At 59.5% G+C, this 19,154-nt stretch overlaps 2 protein-coding genes across 2 annotated transcripts in view; both read right to left on the bottom strand.

Annotated features, from left to right (window-relative positions):
- SMUG1 (single-strand-selective monofunctional uracil-DNA glycosylase 1) overlaps positions 1–11,769 on the bottom strand; it is a gene marked incomplete at its 5' end in the record, with an annotated part of 30,533 nt that extends 18,764 nt beyond the window's left edge. The window contains 2 exons of the mRNA XM_032204700.1: positions 10,086–10,632; positions 11,491–11,769. Of these exons, the coding sequence (XP_032060591.1) occupies positions 10,086–10,632; positions 11,491–11,769 (826 nt within the window). The remainder of the gene's footprint in view (positions 1–10,085; positions 10,633–11,490) is intronic.
- Positions 11,770–15,198: 3,429 nt separating this feature from the next.
- CBX5 (chromobox 5) lies at positions 15,199–17,049 on the bottom strand. The gene is made up of 4 exons (XM_032204794.1): positions 16,867–17,049; positions 16,545–16,725; positions 15,604–15,701; positions 15,199–15,390 (listed from the first exon to the last, which is right to left on the bottom strand). The coding sequence occupies exons 1-4, from the start codon at positions 17,001–17,003 to the stop codon at positions 15,240–15,242; spliced, it is 567 nt and encodes a 188-aa protein (XP_032060685.1). The 5' UTR covers positions 17,004–17,049; the 3' UTR covers positions 15,199–15,239.
- Between the last annotated feature and the right edge of the window lie 2,105 nt (positions 17,050–19,154).

Below are 19,154 nucleotides of genomic sequence, written 5' to 3'. Positions count from 1 at the left end.
GCCTATAGACACGTACAGGGGCCGTGTATATGGAGCGGGCTGCGGGGCACCTATAGGGCCCTGCTGCTCCTACACACCCCTATAGGGTGGGGGTGGCTGCGGATGGCCCCGTACCTATAGGTATAGGTCCCGTTGGTGTGACACACGAGGGGGGGGCACGTATAGGCCTGTATATAGTGGGATGCCTCCGGTGAGGGGGGCAGAGCTGGCTATATGGGATCGTGTTTGTGCCCGACCCTATACGTGGCTGTGAACACCCTATATACCCTATATACGGCTGTGAATACAGCACAGGGCTGGCATGTATAGGGCCCTGGCATGTAGGCACCTATAGGGCAGGTGTATGGGGTGCCTATAGAGGGGTCCGTGCCCCCGGCACCGCAGTTATGATCCTATAGATGCTGTGGGGTCCCCTAGCTGCACAGGGGACAGCCCTATAGGGGATGCAGCCCTATATAGACCTATATAGGGTGGTCTATATGTCCCTTCCACTCCCTATGTTGGGGTTCCCTATGGGGGGAGCCCCTTTCCCACCAGTGCCCCCAGAGGGACCCCAACCCCTTCCCCATGGCCTGGGGGGGAACAGGGGGACCCCAAACCCCCCAGGCTGTTCCTGGGGTCCCCCTGGTGTAAGGGGGATGCCCCATAGGGGATGGGGGGGGTGGGAAATACTCCGAAATGGGGCAAAAACTAAATAAAAATGCCCGTGAGAGGGAAAAAAAACGATGTTTGCGGGAGCGCTGGGAGAGGCCAGCTTTTGGGGCCAAACGCGGCCCGTTTCGGGGCTGAACTTCTCAAGAGAAAAAAAAATATAAATAAATAAATAAATATATTAAAAAAAAAAAAAAGCGGATTTCCTCCAAAATCTCAGCATCAATTCCCCCGTAGGGCCGGGATGCTGGGAGGACGGGAGGGGGAAACCCCAAAGGCGCATCCCGCGTCCTCCCTCGGCGTCGCCGCCGCCGCCGCCGTCAAATTGGGGCCGTTTTGGAGCAAATCGGTGCGGGCCCACTCTTCCTTTCACCCCTGCCCTTTTCACCTCCGTCTTGCCCGAGGACAGGCATGACCCGGTCATTGACTCACCCCGAGTCAATAAGTCTGCCCGCATTAGCATAAAACATGAATCCGGTGGCAGTTTGACAAATTATAACTCGGAGGGAAAAGATCTGCCAACTGGCTCACTCCTGGAATGACAATTTATCACGGGAAATGGTAAATCAGAGGAATCCAGATGACTTAATTATTCCGATATAAAAAAAAAAAAGAAAAAGGGTGAGGTGGGGGGAAAAAAAATAATAAAATAGGATGGAGAGGAAGGGGCTCGGCGGCCTCTCGGGGCTTTCGAAGGTCCCGTTTTTTTGGTTTTTTTTTTTTTTTTTTTGTGTGTGTTTTTTTTTTTTTCTTTTTCCCGTTTCTGGAGGATTTTGGCCCGGAGCGTGGCCGCGGTCGGGGCTGAGGGTGGTTGTGCTCGGCTCCTTCCTCCGCTCCCTCCTCGCCCTCTGCCACCTCATTTTTCTTTGTCTCTGCCTCCGTCCCTCGCTCCCCTTCTTTGTTTCTCCGCCGCCGCCTCTTTGTCTCCCTCCAGCTGCCTCCCGCTCGCCCCCCGGCCCCGCTCCTTCTCCCCCCCCTACAACCCTCGGGATCCAGCCCCTAGGGGATCCCATTTGGGATTTTGGGTCCCCCCCCCACCGATTCCCAAGAGAACACAACCCAATTTCATCCCCAAATGGGGCGAAATCCTTAAAATCTCCCCGTTCCCACCCCGGATCCCAAAAAGGGAACTCGCCATCCCAAATAGAAATGGGGTTGAGCCGCTCTGTGGGATCCCTTTTGTCTCAGACCTCCCCAGCTGATTTTGGGGTGGATTTCCCATTTTTTGGGTGCTGCAGGGCTGTAGTATTTCGGTGGCAAGAAGAAACCTTGGGGAAACGAAGCCCTTTTGGGGTGCTGATTTTTTTTTGGGGTGGGAGCAACGTCCACCCTTGGCTTGGCTCCGACCCCATCGCAATGGGGTTTTTTTGGGGGATGCCAACCGCTCCATCCCATTGCTCCCAGTCCTCCCAGTCCGGACCAGTGCTGGGGCTGGATCCTGCAATGGGATCGCTCGTCATTTTATGGGATGGGGGCTGGATCCATCCCCACGTCTTGGTTTCCCCACACTGCCTGGTGCGGGATGGAGAAAAGAAGACGCAGAAAAAAAAAAAAAAAAGGGGAGAAAAAGGGGAAAACGAAGACAAAAATCCCTCTCCCGGCCTCATTTACAAATACGCGGCGCGGGGGAGATTTATGGGCGAGGATCTCTCCTATAAATCACGGCGGCCCTTTTTTTTTTTTTTTTTTTTCTCTTTTTTTTTTTTTTTTTTCCCCGACCATGCAGAAATGCAAACACCTGCACCCGATTATTTGTCTTTTAAACAGAAAAAAAAAACAAAAAACAGGTGCCGACGTCGCATCTTTTCCGAAGAGGCGACAAAAAACCCGGCGGCGGGATCCGTGCGGGGCCCCGCTGCTGCCGGCTATGGGGTCGGCCCCACACGGGGTAGGGGAGAGGCTCCCACCTCGCGTCCTGGTTCGATTTTGGGAGAAAAGTGGGGTTTTGGGGTGCTTCTGGGCCCAGGTCCGGCTCCAAATCCCTCCTCCTGCCTCAGCTCCACGTTTCCAGACCCCGATCCCCTTCCCTAGCCCCAAATTTCCCCTCTTCAGACCCCGCTGCCCTTCTGCTGCTCCCAAACCCAGCCTCAAGGCCCTTCCTCCAACCCCCAGTTCTCCTCCGCAGCCCCAAATTCCCTTCTCCAGCCCCCAAATCCCTTCTCAAGCCTCCAATCCCCTTTTCCAGCCCCAAATCCTCTTCTCCAGCCCAAAGTCCATGTCTCCAGCCCCTAATCCTGTTCTCCAGCCCCAAATTCTCTTCTCTGGCCCCCAAATCCCTTCTTCAGCCCCAAACCCCCTTCTCAAGCCCCAGATATCTTTCTCTAGCCCCCAAATCCCTTCTCAAGTCTCGAATCCCCCTTTCCAGCCCCAAATCCCCTTCTCCAGCCCCAAATCTCCTCTTCCAGACCCTATTCAAGTTCTCCTGTGCCAAATCCCCCTCTCCAGCTCCAAATCCCCTCCTCCAGCCCCATACCCCCTTCTCCAGCCCCAAATCCCTTCCTCCAGCCCCAAATTCCCTCCTCCAGCCCCAAATCCCCTTCTCCAGCCCTAAATCCCCTCCTCCAGCTCCAAACCCACTCCTCCAGCCCCAAATCTGCTCCTCCAGCCCCAAATCCCCTCCTCCAGCCCCCAAATCCCCCCCATCCCCACCCCAGGGACACGCACAGCCCACGGGGACCCCGGCAGGTCCCATCCTGCCCCGTGCACCCCCAGCACTTTGGGGTCGTCCCTTTGGGGTGCTGAGGGCCACGACCCCACTCCTGGGAACAGCAGGAACCTGGCTGGTGTGCCACCAGGAAGTAAAAACCCTTAAAAAGGGGTTTTAAGGGTAAAAAGGTTTTTTTTTTCCTTCCTTTTCCTGCCCTTTTTCCGTTCTTCCTCACCCCACTCCTGCTCCTTTTCACCCCTTTTCCCCCTTTTCCCCCTTTTCCTCCCTGACCCGCCAGGAATTGGGGAACAAAAAAAAAAAAAGCACCTCATGCAAAGCAGAAAAGGGAAAAAAAAATGAAAAAAAAAATAATAAAAAGAGATGTTTTTTATTGTAAAAGATGACATTTTTATTGTCTCTCGGATTGTGCTATTTTCTTTTTTTTTTTTTTTACGAGCCAGCTCCAGCTTTATTTTAGGCGGTAACAGAAGTGAAATTATTTTTTCAAAGAGGGTTTTTTTTTTTGGTTGTTGTTGGCTTTTTTATTATTTTTTATTTTATTTTATTTTATTTTTTTTTCCATGTCCACGTTTTCCTTTTTAAACACTCTATTAGGAAAATGTTGCCTGGCAGCTGGGACGCAGGCACCGAAGGCGCAGGGAAAAAAAAAAAAGGGGGGGGGGGGGCAGCGAGCAATAAAAAAATAAAAGGACCCAATTAAGATTAATTATCTAATTAACGGAGGCGTAAAACGCAGAGAGGGCTAAGGGAGCCCAAAATTTGGGGAGGGGGCGCGGCACCGGGTGATTGGGGCGCGTGTCCCATCCGTGGGGGGGTTTGGGTGGTGTCCGGGCACCGTTGTGTAAATTTGGGGTCTGGGGGGTCCCAAAATACCCCAAATTGTCCCGTTTTATCCCCGGAAATGGCTCCAGAAGAAGCTGAGCCTGTTTCAGCCCCATAGAAAACCCCAAAAGGTCCCGTTGGGGTTACCCAGCCACCAGGGTTCCCCCTCTGTCCACCCTATAGTGCTGCAAGCAAAATGATGCGTTTCAGTGCTTTTCTCCCCAAAATGTGGCTCGAGAGGGGCGCGATGCCATCCAGCCCCCGGGGGAGCGGTGCTGGAGCTGCCGCCCCACAGCTCGACCCCAAAGTTGTGCCCTCTCCTCATTTGGGGCATCGCCAACCCCGCAGCATCCCAAACCCTGAAACACCCCAAACCCCACAGCATCCCAAACCCGGCAGCATCCCCAAACCTGCAGAATCCTCACCTGCAACGTCCCCAACCCCACAGCGTCCCCAAACCCGCAGCATTACTATCCTGCAGCACCCCAAACCCTGCAGCATCCCCAACCCCGCAGCATCCCAGACCCTGCATCATCCCCATCCCACAGCATCCCAAACCCCACAGCATCCCAAACTCCTCAGCTTCCGCAACCCCACAGCATTCCCCACCCCACAGCATCCCCACCTGCAGTATCCCAAACCCTGCAGCATCCCCATCCCATTTTAACCCCATCTTTCAGCATCCCCAACCCCGCAGCACCTCAAACCCTGCACCATCCCAAACCCCACAGCATCCCAAACCCTGAAACATCCCCATCCCACAGCATCCCCAATCCTGAAACACCCCAAACCCCACAGCATCCCAAACCCCACACCATCCCCATCCTGCACCATCCCAAACCCCACAGCACCCCAAACCCCACAGCACCCCAAATCCTGCAGCACCCCAAACCCTGCAGCACCCCAAACCCCACAGCATCCCAAACCCCGTACCATCCCAAACCCCGCACCATCCCCATCCTGCAGCATCCCAAATCCCACAGCATCCCCAATCCTGCACCATCCCAAACCCTACACCATCCCAAACCCTGCCCCACCCCAAACCCCGCAGCATCCCAAACCCTGCACCATCCCCATCCTGCACCATCCCAAACCCCACAGCACCCCAAACCCTGCCCCATCCCAAACCCCACAGCACCCCAAACCCCGCACCACTCCCATCCTGCAGCATCCCAAACCCTGCCCCATCCCAAACCCCTTTCCATCCCCACCCCATCCCCACCCCACAGCACCGCCCCGGTCCCGCATCCCTTTGGGATTTCGGCGGCCCCTTTAGGGACGGCTCTCTGCCACTCTCTAGCGGCTTCTCCCCGCAGAGCCGGCCCCGGGCCCGCTCCGCGCGGCTGCACCAGTACAGCCCAGTATGGCCCAGTATGGCCCAGTATGGCCCAGTAGGGGCCGGTGCCCAGCGGTGGGAGGAGCGGGGGAGGGAAGGATGGGGGGAGGGAGGGATGCAGGACCCCAAATTGGAGGGATGAGGGGTGGGGGGACTGGGATGTAGGGATTGGGATATAGGGACTGGGATATAGGGACGGGGATATAGAGACTGGGATATAGGGATGTAGGGATGGGAATATAGGGATGGGGATATAGGGATGTAGGGATTGGGATGAGGGATGTAGGGATTGGGATATAGGGACTGGGATGTAGGGACTGGGATATAGGGATGTAGGGATTGAGATGAGGGATGTAGGGATGTAGGGATGTAGGGATAAAGGATATAGGAATGTAGGGATGTAGGATATAGGGATTGGGATGTAGGGATGTAGGTATGAAGGATATAGGAATGTAGGGATTGGGATGAAGGACGCAGGACTGCAGGAATGAGGGCTGCAGGGATAAGGGATGTGGGGACATAAAGGGATAACGGGATGAGGGGTGCAGGGATTAGGGACGAGGGATGTGAGGATAAAGGATAAGGGATGAGGGCAGGAGGGATGCAGGGTGCTGGGATGAGGGATATCCCACAGCCATCCCATATCCATCCCACAGCCATCCCATATCCATTTCTCCATCCCGTACACATCCCGTATTTATCCTATACCCATCTCTCCATCCCATATCCATCCCATATTCATTTTTCCATCCCATACCCATCCCATACTCATCCCATACCCATCCCATCTTCATCTCTCCATCCCATATCCATCCCATATCCATCTCTCCATCCCATACACATCCCATATTTATCCTATACCCATCTCTCCGTCCCATATCCATCCCATAACCATCCCATATTCATTTTTCCATCCCATACCCATCCCATACCCATCCCATATCCACCCCACCCCCATCCCACCCCCACCCCTCAGACCCCAGTAGACCCCGCAGCACCCTTGGGGTCTCCCCACCCCAAAAACCCCCCCGATTTATTCGGGAACACCGCATCCCACAACAGCCAACCCCCCATTACAACCCACCCCTCATCAAATCCCAAGGAAAACCACCAAACCCCGATCCCAAAAGCACTATGAAGACCCCAGCACCCTTTTTAGGGAACACGAGGCGGTCGGACCCGACACCGGCCCTAAAATAAAGGGGGGGGGGGGGCGCCGGGGTCCCTGGTGATATATGGGCGGCGTTCCCCGTAAAAATTATTCATCGGGATTACTTTTAGGGCCGAAGTGGCGCCGTGATTTAGGGCCCTCGGAGCTCTGGCCGCCGGCGGCACCGGCCGCCCTACAGCGGCGGTGGTGCGGGGCTGGCGGCGGCCGCCCCATAAAGCTGTCAGGGGGGGCGTAAATCAGGGATTCCTGGGGCTCCAGGAATTCCCCCGGACAGCTTTCGGCCATATGCTGCGGGGAACGGGGGGCTGGGGGGGTTTGGGGGGGGTTTTGGGGGATTTGGGGGGGATTTGGGGGAGTTAGGGGGGTTTGGGGGGGATTGGAGGGGGTTTAGGGGGAGTTTGGGGGGATTTGGGGGGTTTGGAGGGAGGTTGGGGGGGGGTTGGGGTGGGGTTGGGGGGTTTAGGGGGGATTTGGGGGGCATTGAGGGGGGGTTTGGGGGAGGATTTGGGGGTGAGTAGACGGGGATTTGGGGGGGTGGGGGGTTTAGGGGGAGGATTTGGGGGGATTGGGGGAGTTTTGGAGGAATTTGGAGAGATTTGGGGGAGGTTGGGGGCATTGGGTGGGGTTTTGGGGGTGAGTAGGGGGATTTGGAGGGATTTGGGGGGAACTGGGGAAGTTTTGGGGCTGTTGGGGGGATTTGGGGGGGGTTTAGGGGCATTGGGGGAGTTTGGGGGAAGGATTTGGGGGGGATTTGGGGGCACTAGGGGGGTTTGGGGTGAGTTGGGGAGATTTGGGGGCTTTGGAGGAGGATCTGGGGGGATTGGGGGAGTTTTTAGGGTGTCGGGGTATTTTCAGGTGGGTTGGGAAGGTTTGGGGGCGTTTTGGGGGCATTGGACGGGATTTAGGGGGGTTGGGGTGAGTAGAGGGGGGGTTGGGGCGATTGGGGAGGGTTTGGGGGGATTTGGGAGCTTTTTGTGGGGTTTGGGGGCATTGGGGGATTTGGGGGGGGCCGCCTCCTTGCCCACGTGCTGGGGGAGCCCCCCCCGGACTACATCTCCCATGCAGCCCCGCGGCGGTGACGTAGGAGCCCGCCCCGGTGCACCATGGGGGATGTAGTCCCGGCCATGGGGTGCCTCTGGGGCCTCCCCAGACCCCAAAATCGGGGGGAAAAAAAAGGGAAAAAGGCAGAATTGCAGAAAGTGGGGGGCTCCCCCCATTTCTCATACCCCCCCAATCCCCCATACCCTCTTCTAATCCCCCATATCCCAAATCCCCATAACCCCCCAAACCCCCATATCCCCTCTAATCCCCCATATCCCACCCCAATCCCCCATATCTCCCAATCCCCCCATAATCCCCCATACCTCCCAAATCCCCCATTTCCTCCATAATCACCCATATTCCTCCCCAATCCCCCATACATCCCTCCAATCCCCCATATCACCCCCATACCCCCCATAATCTCCCATACCCCCCCAATCCCCTATACCCCTCCCAATCCCCCATTTCCCCCATAATCTCCCATACCCCCCCCAATCCCCCATTTCCCCCATAATCCCCCATATCCCCCCCAGTCCCCCATATACCCCCCCCCACTCGGGGTGGCCATTCTGCGGGCAGTCGCTGACCCCGTTCCCGTCAGGCCGCTGACTCATTAAGGGCTGAATTAATTACGCCCCGTAACTCGTCAGGGACCAGCCACATCGTGCCCAGATGCAGCGGGGTCGGGAAGGAAAACGGAAAAAGCGAGGCGGCTGAACGGCCCCAAAAACAGCCTGAACGGCCCCAAAACCTGCTTGAATGGGGCCTAAGCCTTCCTAAACGGCCCCAAAACCTGCCTGAACAGCCCTAAAACCTGTCTCAATGGGGCCAAAACCTGCCTTAACTGTCCCAAAACCTGCCTCAATGGCCCCAAAGCCTGTCTGAATGGCCCCAAAAAAGCCTGAACTGCCTCAAATCCTGCCTGAAAGGCCCCAAAACAGTCTGAACGGCCCCAGAAAAATCCCGAACTTCCCAAAACCTGAACGGCCCCCAAACCTGCCTGAATGGCCCCAAAACCAGCCTAAACTGTCCCAAAATCTGCCTTCATGTCCCCAAAAAACACCTGAACTGCCCCAAAACCTGCCTCAAAGGCCCCAAAAATCTGCCTGAATGGCCTCAAAACTGAGCAGCCCCAAAACCTGCCTCAATGTCCCCAAAACCTGCTTGGGGCAATTGACTGGTGTCCCCCAAATCCCAGTGTCCCCAATGAACCCCCAAATCCCAGTGTCCCCAATGTCCCCCCTATCCCCCTGTCCCCAATAACCCTTTGGGGGGGGGAGGAGGCCCCCCCAGATCCCACAGCCGGGGGTGGCACCCCAAAAACGACACAGAGGCTGCGGGACACGGCGTTTATTGGGGGAAGGGGAAACTGAGGCACGGGGGGGGCACAGAGGGGGCGCGGGGACCCCAAGAACCCCTCAACGCTCTCGTCCCGTCCCCCCCAGCCCCCCATGGGATCGATCCATGCCTCAGTTTCCCCCGAGAACCATACAGCAATCCCCTAATAAAAAAGTGCATCCAAAATGGGGGATTTTAGCTAAAAAACGGGGTGAAAAGCCCCAAAGCAGGGAGGGGACCAAGCGCTGGGCCCCCCTTTAGGGGAAATTGAGGTACGGGGTGGGGGGTGCTGGGAGTGGGGACCCCGGCAAAATCTCAGCCCTGTTTAGTGTCAAACTGGTTAAACTGGGAGGACTGGGATCAACGGGGTCAGCCCCACAGCAAGGGGAAACTGAGGCACGGGGTGGGGTTGGGAACGGGGCCGTGCCCCAGCCCTGCAGACTGGGACCCTACAACTGCTGCCAGTGGGGAAACTGGGGCACGGATCCTAAAAAACCCCAAAACCCACCTAAATGGGGACACTGAGGCACGGATCCATTTCCTGCTAAGGAAACCCCAAAATCCTATATAAGTGGGGAAACTGAGGCACGGATCTGACCCCACCTCCTCCTAATAAACCCCAAAACCCACCTTAATGGGGAAACCGAGGCATGGATCCATCCTCTGTGTCCTCCTAAGGATGCCCCAACCCCATATAAGCGGGGAAACTGAGGCATGAATCCACCTCCTCCTAAGAAACCCCAAAACCCCAACTAAATGGGGAAACTGAGGCACAGATCCGTCCCTCATCTCCTCCTACAAAACCCCAAACCCCATATAAGCGGGGAAACTGAGGCCCGGATCCGTTTCCTCCTACAGATACCCCACACCCCATCTAAATAGGAAAACCTATTAGATCCCCCTCCACCTAAGCACCCCCTAAACCCCTCCTAAACCCCAAAACCCAAGTCCCACTCCCTCTTTACCCCCTCCCCACCTCCCCCATCCCCTCCCCACCCCCATCCGCCCCCAAATCCCCCTCCTCCCCCCCCCCGAACCCCCTAAATCCCCCTCCTCACCCTCAGAATCCCCCAAATCCCCCCCCTGGAGCAGCTCCAGCACCCCCAATTCCCCCAATTTCGCTTTGGCCTCCTCCTCCCAACCCCTGTTGGCCCGGGCGCTGCGGGGCGAGGGGTGCGGGATGCTCTCCACCCTAACGGGCAGCCCGGCGGCCCCTAAAGCTTTACGGGCTCGTTGCTGGGCGTACCCCCCGACCCCAATCACCAGCCCGACCCCAAGAAGCTCCACGGCCCGCGCCAGGGCCCGGTCGCATAGGGCCAGGAGCGGGGCGCGTTGGGTGGGGGGCAGCTCGGCGGGGGCCAGGTTACGGCCGCTGGGGGCGAGGAAGAGGAGGGGGCAGTGGTTGTGGACGAAGCAGTGACGGAAAAAACCCCGAGGGTCCGGGCAAAGGGAACGGAAGAGACCCCAAAAGCGGGCGCCGCTCACCTCGGCTCGTCGGCATTCCCAGCCCAGCACCGGGCGTTTGGGGTGCTCGTTTCGGGGTTTCCCTACCCAGCCTCGGACCCCCAGCCACTCGCGGACGTGTCGGGTTTCGCCGAAAGGGACCTAAAGGGAGGGAAAAAAAAAAAAATATAGGGTTTGGGGTCGTGGGTGCTGGGGGTGATCCCACGTGGGGGGTTTGGGGGAGCTGAAGGGCGGAGGGTGCTGCCCCAAAGCGCCCCGGGGTGCTCGATGCCTCCGTTTCCCTGCCCTCTGGCTCTGTGGGGATGCCATAAAGCAGACCCTATACACCCCACAAGCACCCCCGGTCCCACCCGTGCCTCAGTTTCCCTCCCCTTATTGCCCACAGACACGTATAGGATCCATAGGCACCGGCCTGTGGCTACAACCACCCCAAAACACCCCAGAGTCCCCTCCATGCCTCAGTTTCCCTGCCCTCTGGCCCCACGGGGATGCCATAAATCACCCCCTACCCACCCCAAGAGCACCCCAGGTCCCCCACGTGCCTCAGTTTCCCTCCCCTTAGGCTCCATGGGGACATATAGGATCCATAGGCTCTGTCCTATGGCCACAGCCACCCTGAAGCCTCCTCCGTGCCTCAGTTTCCCTGCCCTCTGCCCCTATGGGGACACCATAAATCACCCCCTACCCACCCCACCAGCACCCCAGGTCCCCCGCGTGCCTCAGTTTCCCTTGCTTTAGGTTCCACAGGGACATATAGGGTCTGTAGGCACCATCCCATGGCTACAACCACCCCAAAACACCCTGGAGTCCCCTCCATGCCTCAGTTTCCCTGCCCTCTGCCCCTATGGGGACACCATAAATCACCCCCTACCCACCCCAAGAGCACCCCAGCCCCCCCGCGTGCCTCAGTTTCCCCCTCCCACCCCACTCAACGGGCTCCCAGCCCCATCCCAACCCCGCCGCCCCCCCCCTCGGTGCCTCAGTTTCCCCCACCCGCACCCCGTTCTGCGCCATGCCGAAGGGGCCGGGGTTCATGCCGAGGAAGAGGACGCGCTTGGGGCCGCGGCAGTAGCGGCGGACGAAGTGGCGGTGGGGCTCCCAGGCGTAGTCCAGCGGGCGGTACACGTGGCTCACGGGCGCCCCGAAGGGCGGCAGCTCCTCCAGCAGCGCGCTCTGCTCCCGCTCCAGCTGCAGGAAGCGGCCGGCCAGGTCCTCAGCCTCCGCTACCGCTGGCACCGCTGGCACCGCTGCCACTGCTGTCACTGCTGGCACTACTGGCACCGCTGGCACTGCTGGTGCTGCTGGCACTGGTGGCAATTCTGGCGCTGCTGGCGCTTCTGACACTGCTGTCACTTCTGGCGCTGCTAGCGCTGGTGGCACTGCTCTCGCTTCTGCCACTGCTAGCACTGCTGTCACCTGTGGTGCTGCTGTCACTGCTGGCACTGCTGTCAATTCTGGCGCTGCTAGGACTGGTGGCGCTGCTGGCACTGCTCCTGCTGCTGGCACTGCTGTCACTCCTGCCACTGCTGGCACTGGTGGCACTGCTCTCACTCCTGCCACTGCTAGCACTGCTGGTGCTGCTGTCACTTCTTGCACTGCTGTCACTGGTACTGCTGTCACTTCTGCTACTGCTAGCACTGGTGGCACTGATGGCGCTGCTGTCACTGCTGGTACTGCTCTCACTTCTGGTGCTGCTCTTGGTGTTGTTGTCCCCGGTGCCAGCCCCGCAGCGCTGCCCGGGGTCACCTCCATGCTGCCATCGCCTGGGGATAGAGCGGGGGGGGGCGGTTATGGGGGGGTACAGGAGGTTATGAAGGGGGCTATGGGGGGGTTATAGGGGTATATAAAGGGTTATGGGGGGGTTATAGGGGCATATAAAGGGTTATGGGGGGGTTATAGGGGTATATAAAGGGTTATGGGGGGGTTATAAGGGGGTGCTGGGGGCTATGGGGGGGGTACGGGGCCTCCTGTGGCTCCCCCGTGGGCATTAAATGGGTATGGGGAGGGGGGGACAGTGACACACTGCCCCCAGAGCCCTGCCCCTCATTTGAGGGAGTTCCCAGTGCCCCACCCCGCCCTCCAAGTGCCCCAATGCCCTCTAACTACCCCAAATACCCCCCAGTTGCCCCCCTGCCCCTCTAACTGCCCCCCACCCCCCTACCTGCCCCCAATGCCCCCTCAAATACCCCCCCAGGCCCTTCCACATGCCCCCCATACCCCTCATCTGTCCACAAAGTCTCTCTAACTCCCCCCCATGCACCCCTACCTGCCCCCCTGCCCCCGTAACTGCCCCTTATGCCCCCCTAACGTCCCCCATACCCCCTTATCTGCCCCCCCACCCCTCTACCTGCCCCCCATGCCTATCTAACTGCCCCTAAAGCCCCCCCATCTGCCCCCAATGTGCCCCATGCCCCTCTAACTGCCCCTCCACCCCCCTACCTGCCCCCAATTCCCCCCCAAAGCCCTCCCAGGCCCCTCCAGGTGCCCCCCAGGCCCCCCTCACCTACCCCAAAAGCCCCCCCATCTGCCCCCAACGTGCCCCATGCCCCCCTAACTGCCCCAATGCCCCCCCAATGCCCCTCTAACTGCCCCCCACCCCCCTACCTGCCCCCAATGCCCCCCCCAAATGCCCCCCAAGCCCCCTCCCTACCCCCGAGCGCCCCCCCCACCGCCCCCCATGACGTCACACCACGTCACGACCCCCCAGCGCCCACCCCGGGCCTACCTGAGCGCCGCGCGAGGCCCCCTCCAACCCAGCCCCGCCTCCCGCCCTGCTGGCCCCGCCCCCTGACCCGTGACGCGCCCCCCCCGCGCGGGGCCTACTGGGAGTTGGAGTCCGCGCCGCTTCTTTGTCTGCCGCGGCCCCGGGGCACCATGGGAGAATCCGGAGGGGAGGGGGCGGCACCCTGCGGGGGAGATGAGCCGCGGGGAGGGAGGGGGGCGGGGCGTTGAGCGGCTCCGCCCACAAGGGGGCGGGGCCTCGGTGGCGCGCCGGCGGCGCAAGGGCGACCCCTGGCGGGGGAGGGGACCCAGGGCCACCAAGAGCCCCAGGGTCACCCTTGTCCCCAAAGCCACCGCTGTCCCCAAAGCCACCGCTGTCCCCAAGCTGTCCCCAGGGCCACCCCAAATCAGGGGCCACCGCTGTCCCCATGTCACCGATGTCCCCAAGGCCACCACTAGCCCCAGGGCCACCAAGGTCCCCAAAGCCATTGCTATGTCCCCAGGGCCACCCCTGTCCTGAGGCCACCAATGTCCCCAGGGCCACCAACGTCCCCAAGCTGTCCCGAGACAACTGCTGTCCCCAGGGCCACCCCCATGTCCAGGGCCACCAATGTCCCCAAGTCACCATTGTCCCCACGGCCACCGTTATTCCCAAAGCCACCCCTGTCCCTAAGCTGTCCCAAGACAACTGCTGTCCCCATGTCACCAACGTCCCCAAGGCCACCGCTGTCCTGAGGCCAACAATGTCCCCAGGGCCACCACCATCCCCAGGGCCACTGCTGTCCCCATGTCACCAATGTCCCCAAGGCCACCCCTAGCTGTATGGCCACCCCTGTCCTGAGGCCACCCCTGTCCCCAGGGCCACTGATGTCCCCAGAGCCATTATTCCCAAAGCCACCCCTGTCCCCAAACTGTCCCCAGGACCACCACCGACCCCAGGGCCGTTATCCCCAAAGCCACCAATGTCCCCAAGGCCACCACCACCCCCAGGTCCCCCCTGTCCCCAGGGCCACCCCCCTCTCACCAGAAGTGTCCCCAAGCACCGTGTTTGTCCCCGGTGCCCGCAATGTCCCCAAGCACCGCCCCGTGTCCCCACACCCCTGGGGGCTCACACTCGTGTCCCCCCCCCACACACACACTCCCCGACAGCACCCGGGGGGGTCCAGCTGTCCCCCCAGTGTCACCTCCCCCCTCCCCAAATGTCACCTCCGTGTCCCCAAAGCGCAGCACCGCGCCGCGCCCGCCAGGTGGCAGCAAAGGAGCGGCCGAGGAGCCCCCCCCCTCCCCCAAAAAAAATTTTGGGGGGGTGCAGAGCACGGGACCCCACCGCCATGGGCAAACTGGGCCAAACTGGGAGCACTGGGAGTGTCCCCGATGTCCCCAAACCCCCCCCCTCCAGGACAAAGCACCCCGCTCCTGAAAAGTGACCCTTTATTGGAAGCAAATACAAGGGGGGGGGGACACGGGGACAAGGTGGGGGGGGGGGACACCCCGGGTGGGGGGGGGACACCCTGGGTGGGGACACCCCGGGGTTAAAAACATCGACGTTAAAAAAACGGCAAAAACGGTTTTTTTTTTGGTGACCCCCCCCCCTCTTCCCCCAAACCCGGCCCCTTCCCCTCCAGCTCCAGAGGGGGGGGGGACACACGAGGATTTTGGGGAGGGGGGGGACACCGTGGGGGTCTTTGTCCCCCCCCCCTCCCCATCCACCAGGTTTTGTCACCCCGCCGGGGGACACGGGGGGACATGGGGACCCCCCCGGGGGGTGACAGCGAGGAGAAAAAAAGGGGGGGGGGGGACACATTTTGGGGAGGGGGGGACACGGTGACACAACTCACCGCCCCCCGCGGCGGCCCCGGGGAGGGCCAGAGCCACCCCCGTGGCCACGAAAAGAGGGAAAAGGAGGGGATTTAGGGTTTTTTTGTGTGTTTTTTTTTTTTTGGGGGGGGGGGGGGGGACACGAGACGCTGCCCGGGGGGGGCTATGTACAGCGGGGGGGGGGCCCCGGGAGGGGAGGGGGGGGGGCTTTAGCTCTTGGCGGCCTCGCGCTCTTTGCTGTCCGTGTCCTCGGGGTACGCGTGCCAGGTCAGCCGCTCCTCGTAGAAGGCGATGACAATTTGGGGACATTTCAGGTTGGCCTCCTTGGCCAGCACCAGGTCGGCCTCGTCCGTGTCCTTCCTGAAAGGGGGGGGGACAAGAAAATTAAAAAAAGGGGGGGGGGCGAGGCAGCGCCCGCTGGCACCTTTCAGGGGTCGCGCGCTTTGCGTGCGTTGCTCCGATCCCTTTTTCCCCTCAAACGGCCCCAAAAGGAGCCTCGGGGTGGGCGGCGTTGTCCCTTTTGGGGACACCAGGTGACAAAGGGGACACAGGGGGGGCGCGCGGTGGCCTCACCACTTCATGAGGAACATGAGGTCCCCGCAGGAGTCGGTGGCCCCGATGATCTTTTCGGGTTCCAGCCCTCGCTCGAAGCCCCGGGCGATGTCGTTGCTCTGCGCGGTTTGGGGGGAAAAAGCGGCTTTTTGGGGGTCACGGCGCTGCAGGCGGTCTCCCGGGAGGAGGGGAGGTCGGCGTGCAGCGCCCGGAGGTGACGGGGTTGGGGACAGCCACTGGTGGCACTGGGGGGGGGACTGGGTCCTGTGTAGGGGCACCGGGTGCCTGTCCCATCACCGTGTCCCCCCCCAAATTGTGGTGACACCGGGTGCCTGTCCCCATTGTGGTGACCCTGGGTGTCCCCCCAAAATCATGGTGACCCCGGATTCCTGTCCCCATCACTGGGTGCCTGTCCCATCACGGTGACACCATGTCCCTGTTTCCATCACCGTGTCCCTCCCCAAAATCCTGGTGACCCCGAATTCCTGTCCCCATTGTGGTGACCCTCGATGTCCCCCCAAAATCCTGGTGACACCAGGTGCCAGTCCCATCACCATGTCCCCCCCAAAATAGTGGTGACACCAGATTCCTGTCCCCATCATTAGGCGCCTGTCCCCATCATGGTGACCCTGGGTGTCCCCCCCAAATTGTGGTGACCCCGGATTCCTGTCCCCATCACCGGGTGCCTGTCCCCACTGCAGGGACCCTATGTGACAGTCCTGTCACCGTGTCCCTCCCCAAAATCCTGGTGACACCGGGTGCCAGTCCCACCCCCACACCCCTCTCCCCATCCCCACATCCCCTCCAAACCCACGGTGACACCTCCTGTCCCCCCTGCGGTGACACCGCGCCCCCCAAATCCCCCCAAATCCCCCCCAAAACATCCCCAAACCCCCCCAAATCCCCCTCAAACCCCCCAAACCCCCCCAAAATCCCCCCAAAACCCCCCCGGCCCCGCTCACCTCCCTCTTCTTCTTGGCCTTGATGTCGTCGGCGGCGGGGAGCCCTTTCCTCTTGCCGCCCTCAGCCTTGTCCCGCGGCCGGGCGCCGTCTCCTTCCTTCATTTTTTTGTATTTTTTCATAAATTCCGAGATCAGCTCCGGGCAGTCCAGGTTCTTCTCCGGCTCCCACGTGTTGTGTTCCCTGTTCCCCCCCGAAAAAAATAGAAGAAAACCCCAAAAAAGAAAAACCACACCGTCACGCCACGAATGGGGCCGAAAAGCACCGAAAGGCGGCTCTCGGACCCGTTTTAAGGCAAAAAAGGGAGGTTTTGGGGGTGCTTACTCGGAGAAGCCTTTCCACTTGAGCAGATATTCCACCTGGCCCTTCACCACGCGCCGGTCCAGCACCTTCTCCACCACATACTCCTCCTCGTCTTCAGAGGACGAACTGTCTGCTGTCCTCTTGCTTTTCTTGCCCATAGCGCAGCACCCGGCGCCCACGCACCGCCGCCACCCAAGTCCTGCGGGGTGCAAGGGAAAGGAGTTAGGGGGGGGAAATCCCAAAAACGGACCCCAAAAACGATCCCGAAATCCGTGAGGGGGGAGGTGAGGTTGAAGGAGCCGAGGTTTGCGCTTCGTGGCTGCAAAAGGAGAGCCCCAGGTGCTGGGTTTTGGGGTTAAAAACCCTTCAAGGGGGCAAAGGGACCCAAAAATTCAGATGGGATTTGTGAAAAGGTCTCAAAAATAAACTTTGGAAGGGGAAGGAGTTAGGAGGGACCCCAAAAACAACCCCAAAACCTGTGAGGAGGGAGGCGAGGCCGAAGGAGCCGAGGTTTGCGCTTCATGGCTGCGAAAGGAGAGCCCTAGGTGCTGGTTTTTGGGGTTAAAAACCCTTCAAGGGGGCAAAAGGACCCTAAAATTCAGATGGGATTTGTGAAAAGGTCTTGGAAATAAACTTTGGAAGGGGTATGGATTAATGGGGACCCCAAAAATGACACCAAAATCTGCAGGGAGGGAGGCGAGGCCAAAGGAGCCGAGGTTTCTGCTTTGTGGCTGCAAAAGGAGAGCCCCAGGTGCTGGGTTTTGGGGTTAAAAACCCTTCAAGGGAGCAAAGGGACCCCAAAATTCAGATGGGATTTATGAAAAGGTCTTGGAAATAAACTTTGGAAGGGGTATGGATTAAAGGGGACCCCAAAAATGACCCCAAAATCTGGAGGGAAGGAGGTGAGGCTGAAGGAGCTGAGGTTTGTGCTTCGTGGCTGCGAAAGAAGAGCCCCAGGTGCTGGTTTTTGGGGTTAAAAACCCTTCAAGGGGGCAAAGGGACCCTAAAATTCAGAGGATTCGTGAAACGGTCTCAGAAAAAAGCCCCCTTCCCACCAACCCGGTGATAAAAGCCCAAAACCAGAGCAGAATTTCACCTTTTAGGGGAGTTTTAAAGGCAAACGAAAAAGGGACGGGGGAAAACACGGGGTGGGGGGAACCACGGGGCCCCCTCCCGAACACCAGGACTGCCAACACCGGGCGTTTTGGGGCAAAATCCCTGCGGAACGGCCAAAACCCTACAAAGCTCAAACTGTGCCATGGGCCAGGTGCCTGCTTGGGGCAAAAAACAGGGTTTTAAGGCAAAGCCGCGCGCCGGCATCCCACACTGGGCACGGGGCCAAGAGAGATTTTTTTAACCTTGTTTTTTGTTTTTTTTTTTTTTTGCAGCTTCTCTTTTTTTAAAGAAAACGGCCCCAAAAATAACAAAAAAACCCCTCGGAGCCAGGAAATTCCTCGGCCACCCCATTCCCGGCTCGGAATTTCCTGCCCCGTGCCGAAAAGCGACCCCGGCGCCGCCCCCCCGCCACGGGGCGAGCTGGCGGCGGCGGTTTTGGGTGTAAACGGGCCGGTTTTGGGTGTAAACGAGATGGTTTTGGGTGTAAACGAGATGGTTTTGGGTGTAAACGGGACGGTTTTGGGTGCTGTGTCCCTCGCAGGGGCGGCAGTTCCCGGGAAAGCCGCGTGTCGGAGTCCTCTCCTGGAGGAACAAAAGAAAAGAGCCGCTTTGGTTCAAAAAGAGGTGGTTTGAGGCAAAAAGGGCCGCTTTGAGGCAAAAAGAGGTGGTTTGAGGCAAAAAGAGAGGCGCTGGCTTTTCCATTTTTCCCGTTCCGGGGCGGAAAAGGGATTTAATTCGTTTCAATTTCCCCGCTCTGGTGGCCGAGGGACGCGGTGCCCGGCCGCAGCCCCCTCCCCAAAAGGCGGTTTTTAACCCCAAAACGTCCACGAGGCGGAACGGGAGCCGGGTTCCTTTTTAGGACCGAGGAGTTTTGCTTAAAAGCCCCGAGAATCCTTGGGAAACCCCAAAAAAAAAATGGGATGGAGAAAGGTGCGGGGGGGAGGCCCCGAGCTGGCGCCACGGCGCTGGCCCCCGCGGCCGCCCCGCTGTGATTTATGGGGCCGAGGAGGCGGCTTTGGGGCCATGGGAACGGGGGAAAAAAACCCAAAGGAGGCAGCAGCGGGCAGACGGCCACAGCCACGGCCCCGCAAGGCCCCTTCTGGGGGGATCACCCCAAAATCGGCACAGGCAGAGCCGTGGAAATTGCCTTTTTTTGCCCTTTTTTTGGGGCCGCCGCGTGGCGGGGAAGAGGC

The sequence above is a fragment of the Aythya fuligula genome, chromosome 29 (assembly GCF_009819795.1).
Source record: "Aythya fuligula isolate bAytFul2 chromosome 29, bAytFul2.pri, whole genome shotgun sequence".
In the NCBI taxonomy this organism is placed as follows: domain Eukaryota; kingdom Metazoa; phylum Chordata; class Aves; order Anseriformes; family Anatidae; genus Aythya; species Aythya fuligula.
The sequence above is the reverse complement of the archived record's forward strand: the minus strand, read 5'-3'. Positions and strand labels throughout refer to the sequence as shown.

Bases quoted from the DNA above. Each gene is read 5' to 3' on its own strand.
- CBX5 (XM_032204794.1), bottom strand. From the start codon at position 17,003: ATGGGCAAGAAAAGCAAGAGGACAGCAGACAGTTCGTCCTCTGAAGAC. The intron at 16,726-16,866 runs GTAAGCACCCCC...GGGGGGGAACAG, and splicing joins AAGTGGAAAGGCTTCTCCGA to GGAACACAACACGTGGGAGC. The intron at 15,391-15,603 runs GTGAGGCCACCG...CCCCCCTTTCAG, and splicing joins CTCATGTTCCTCATGAAGTG to GAAGGACACGGACGAGGCCG.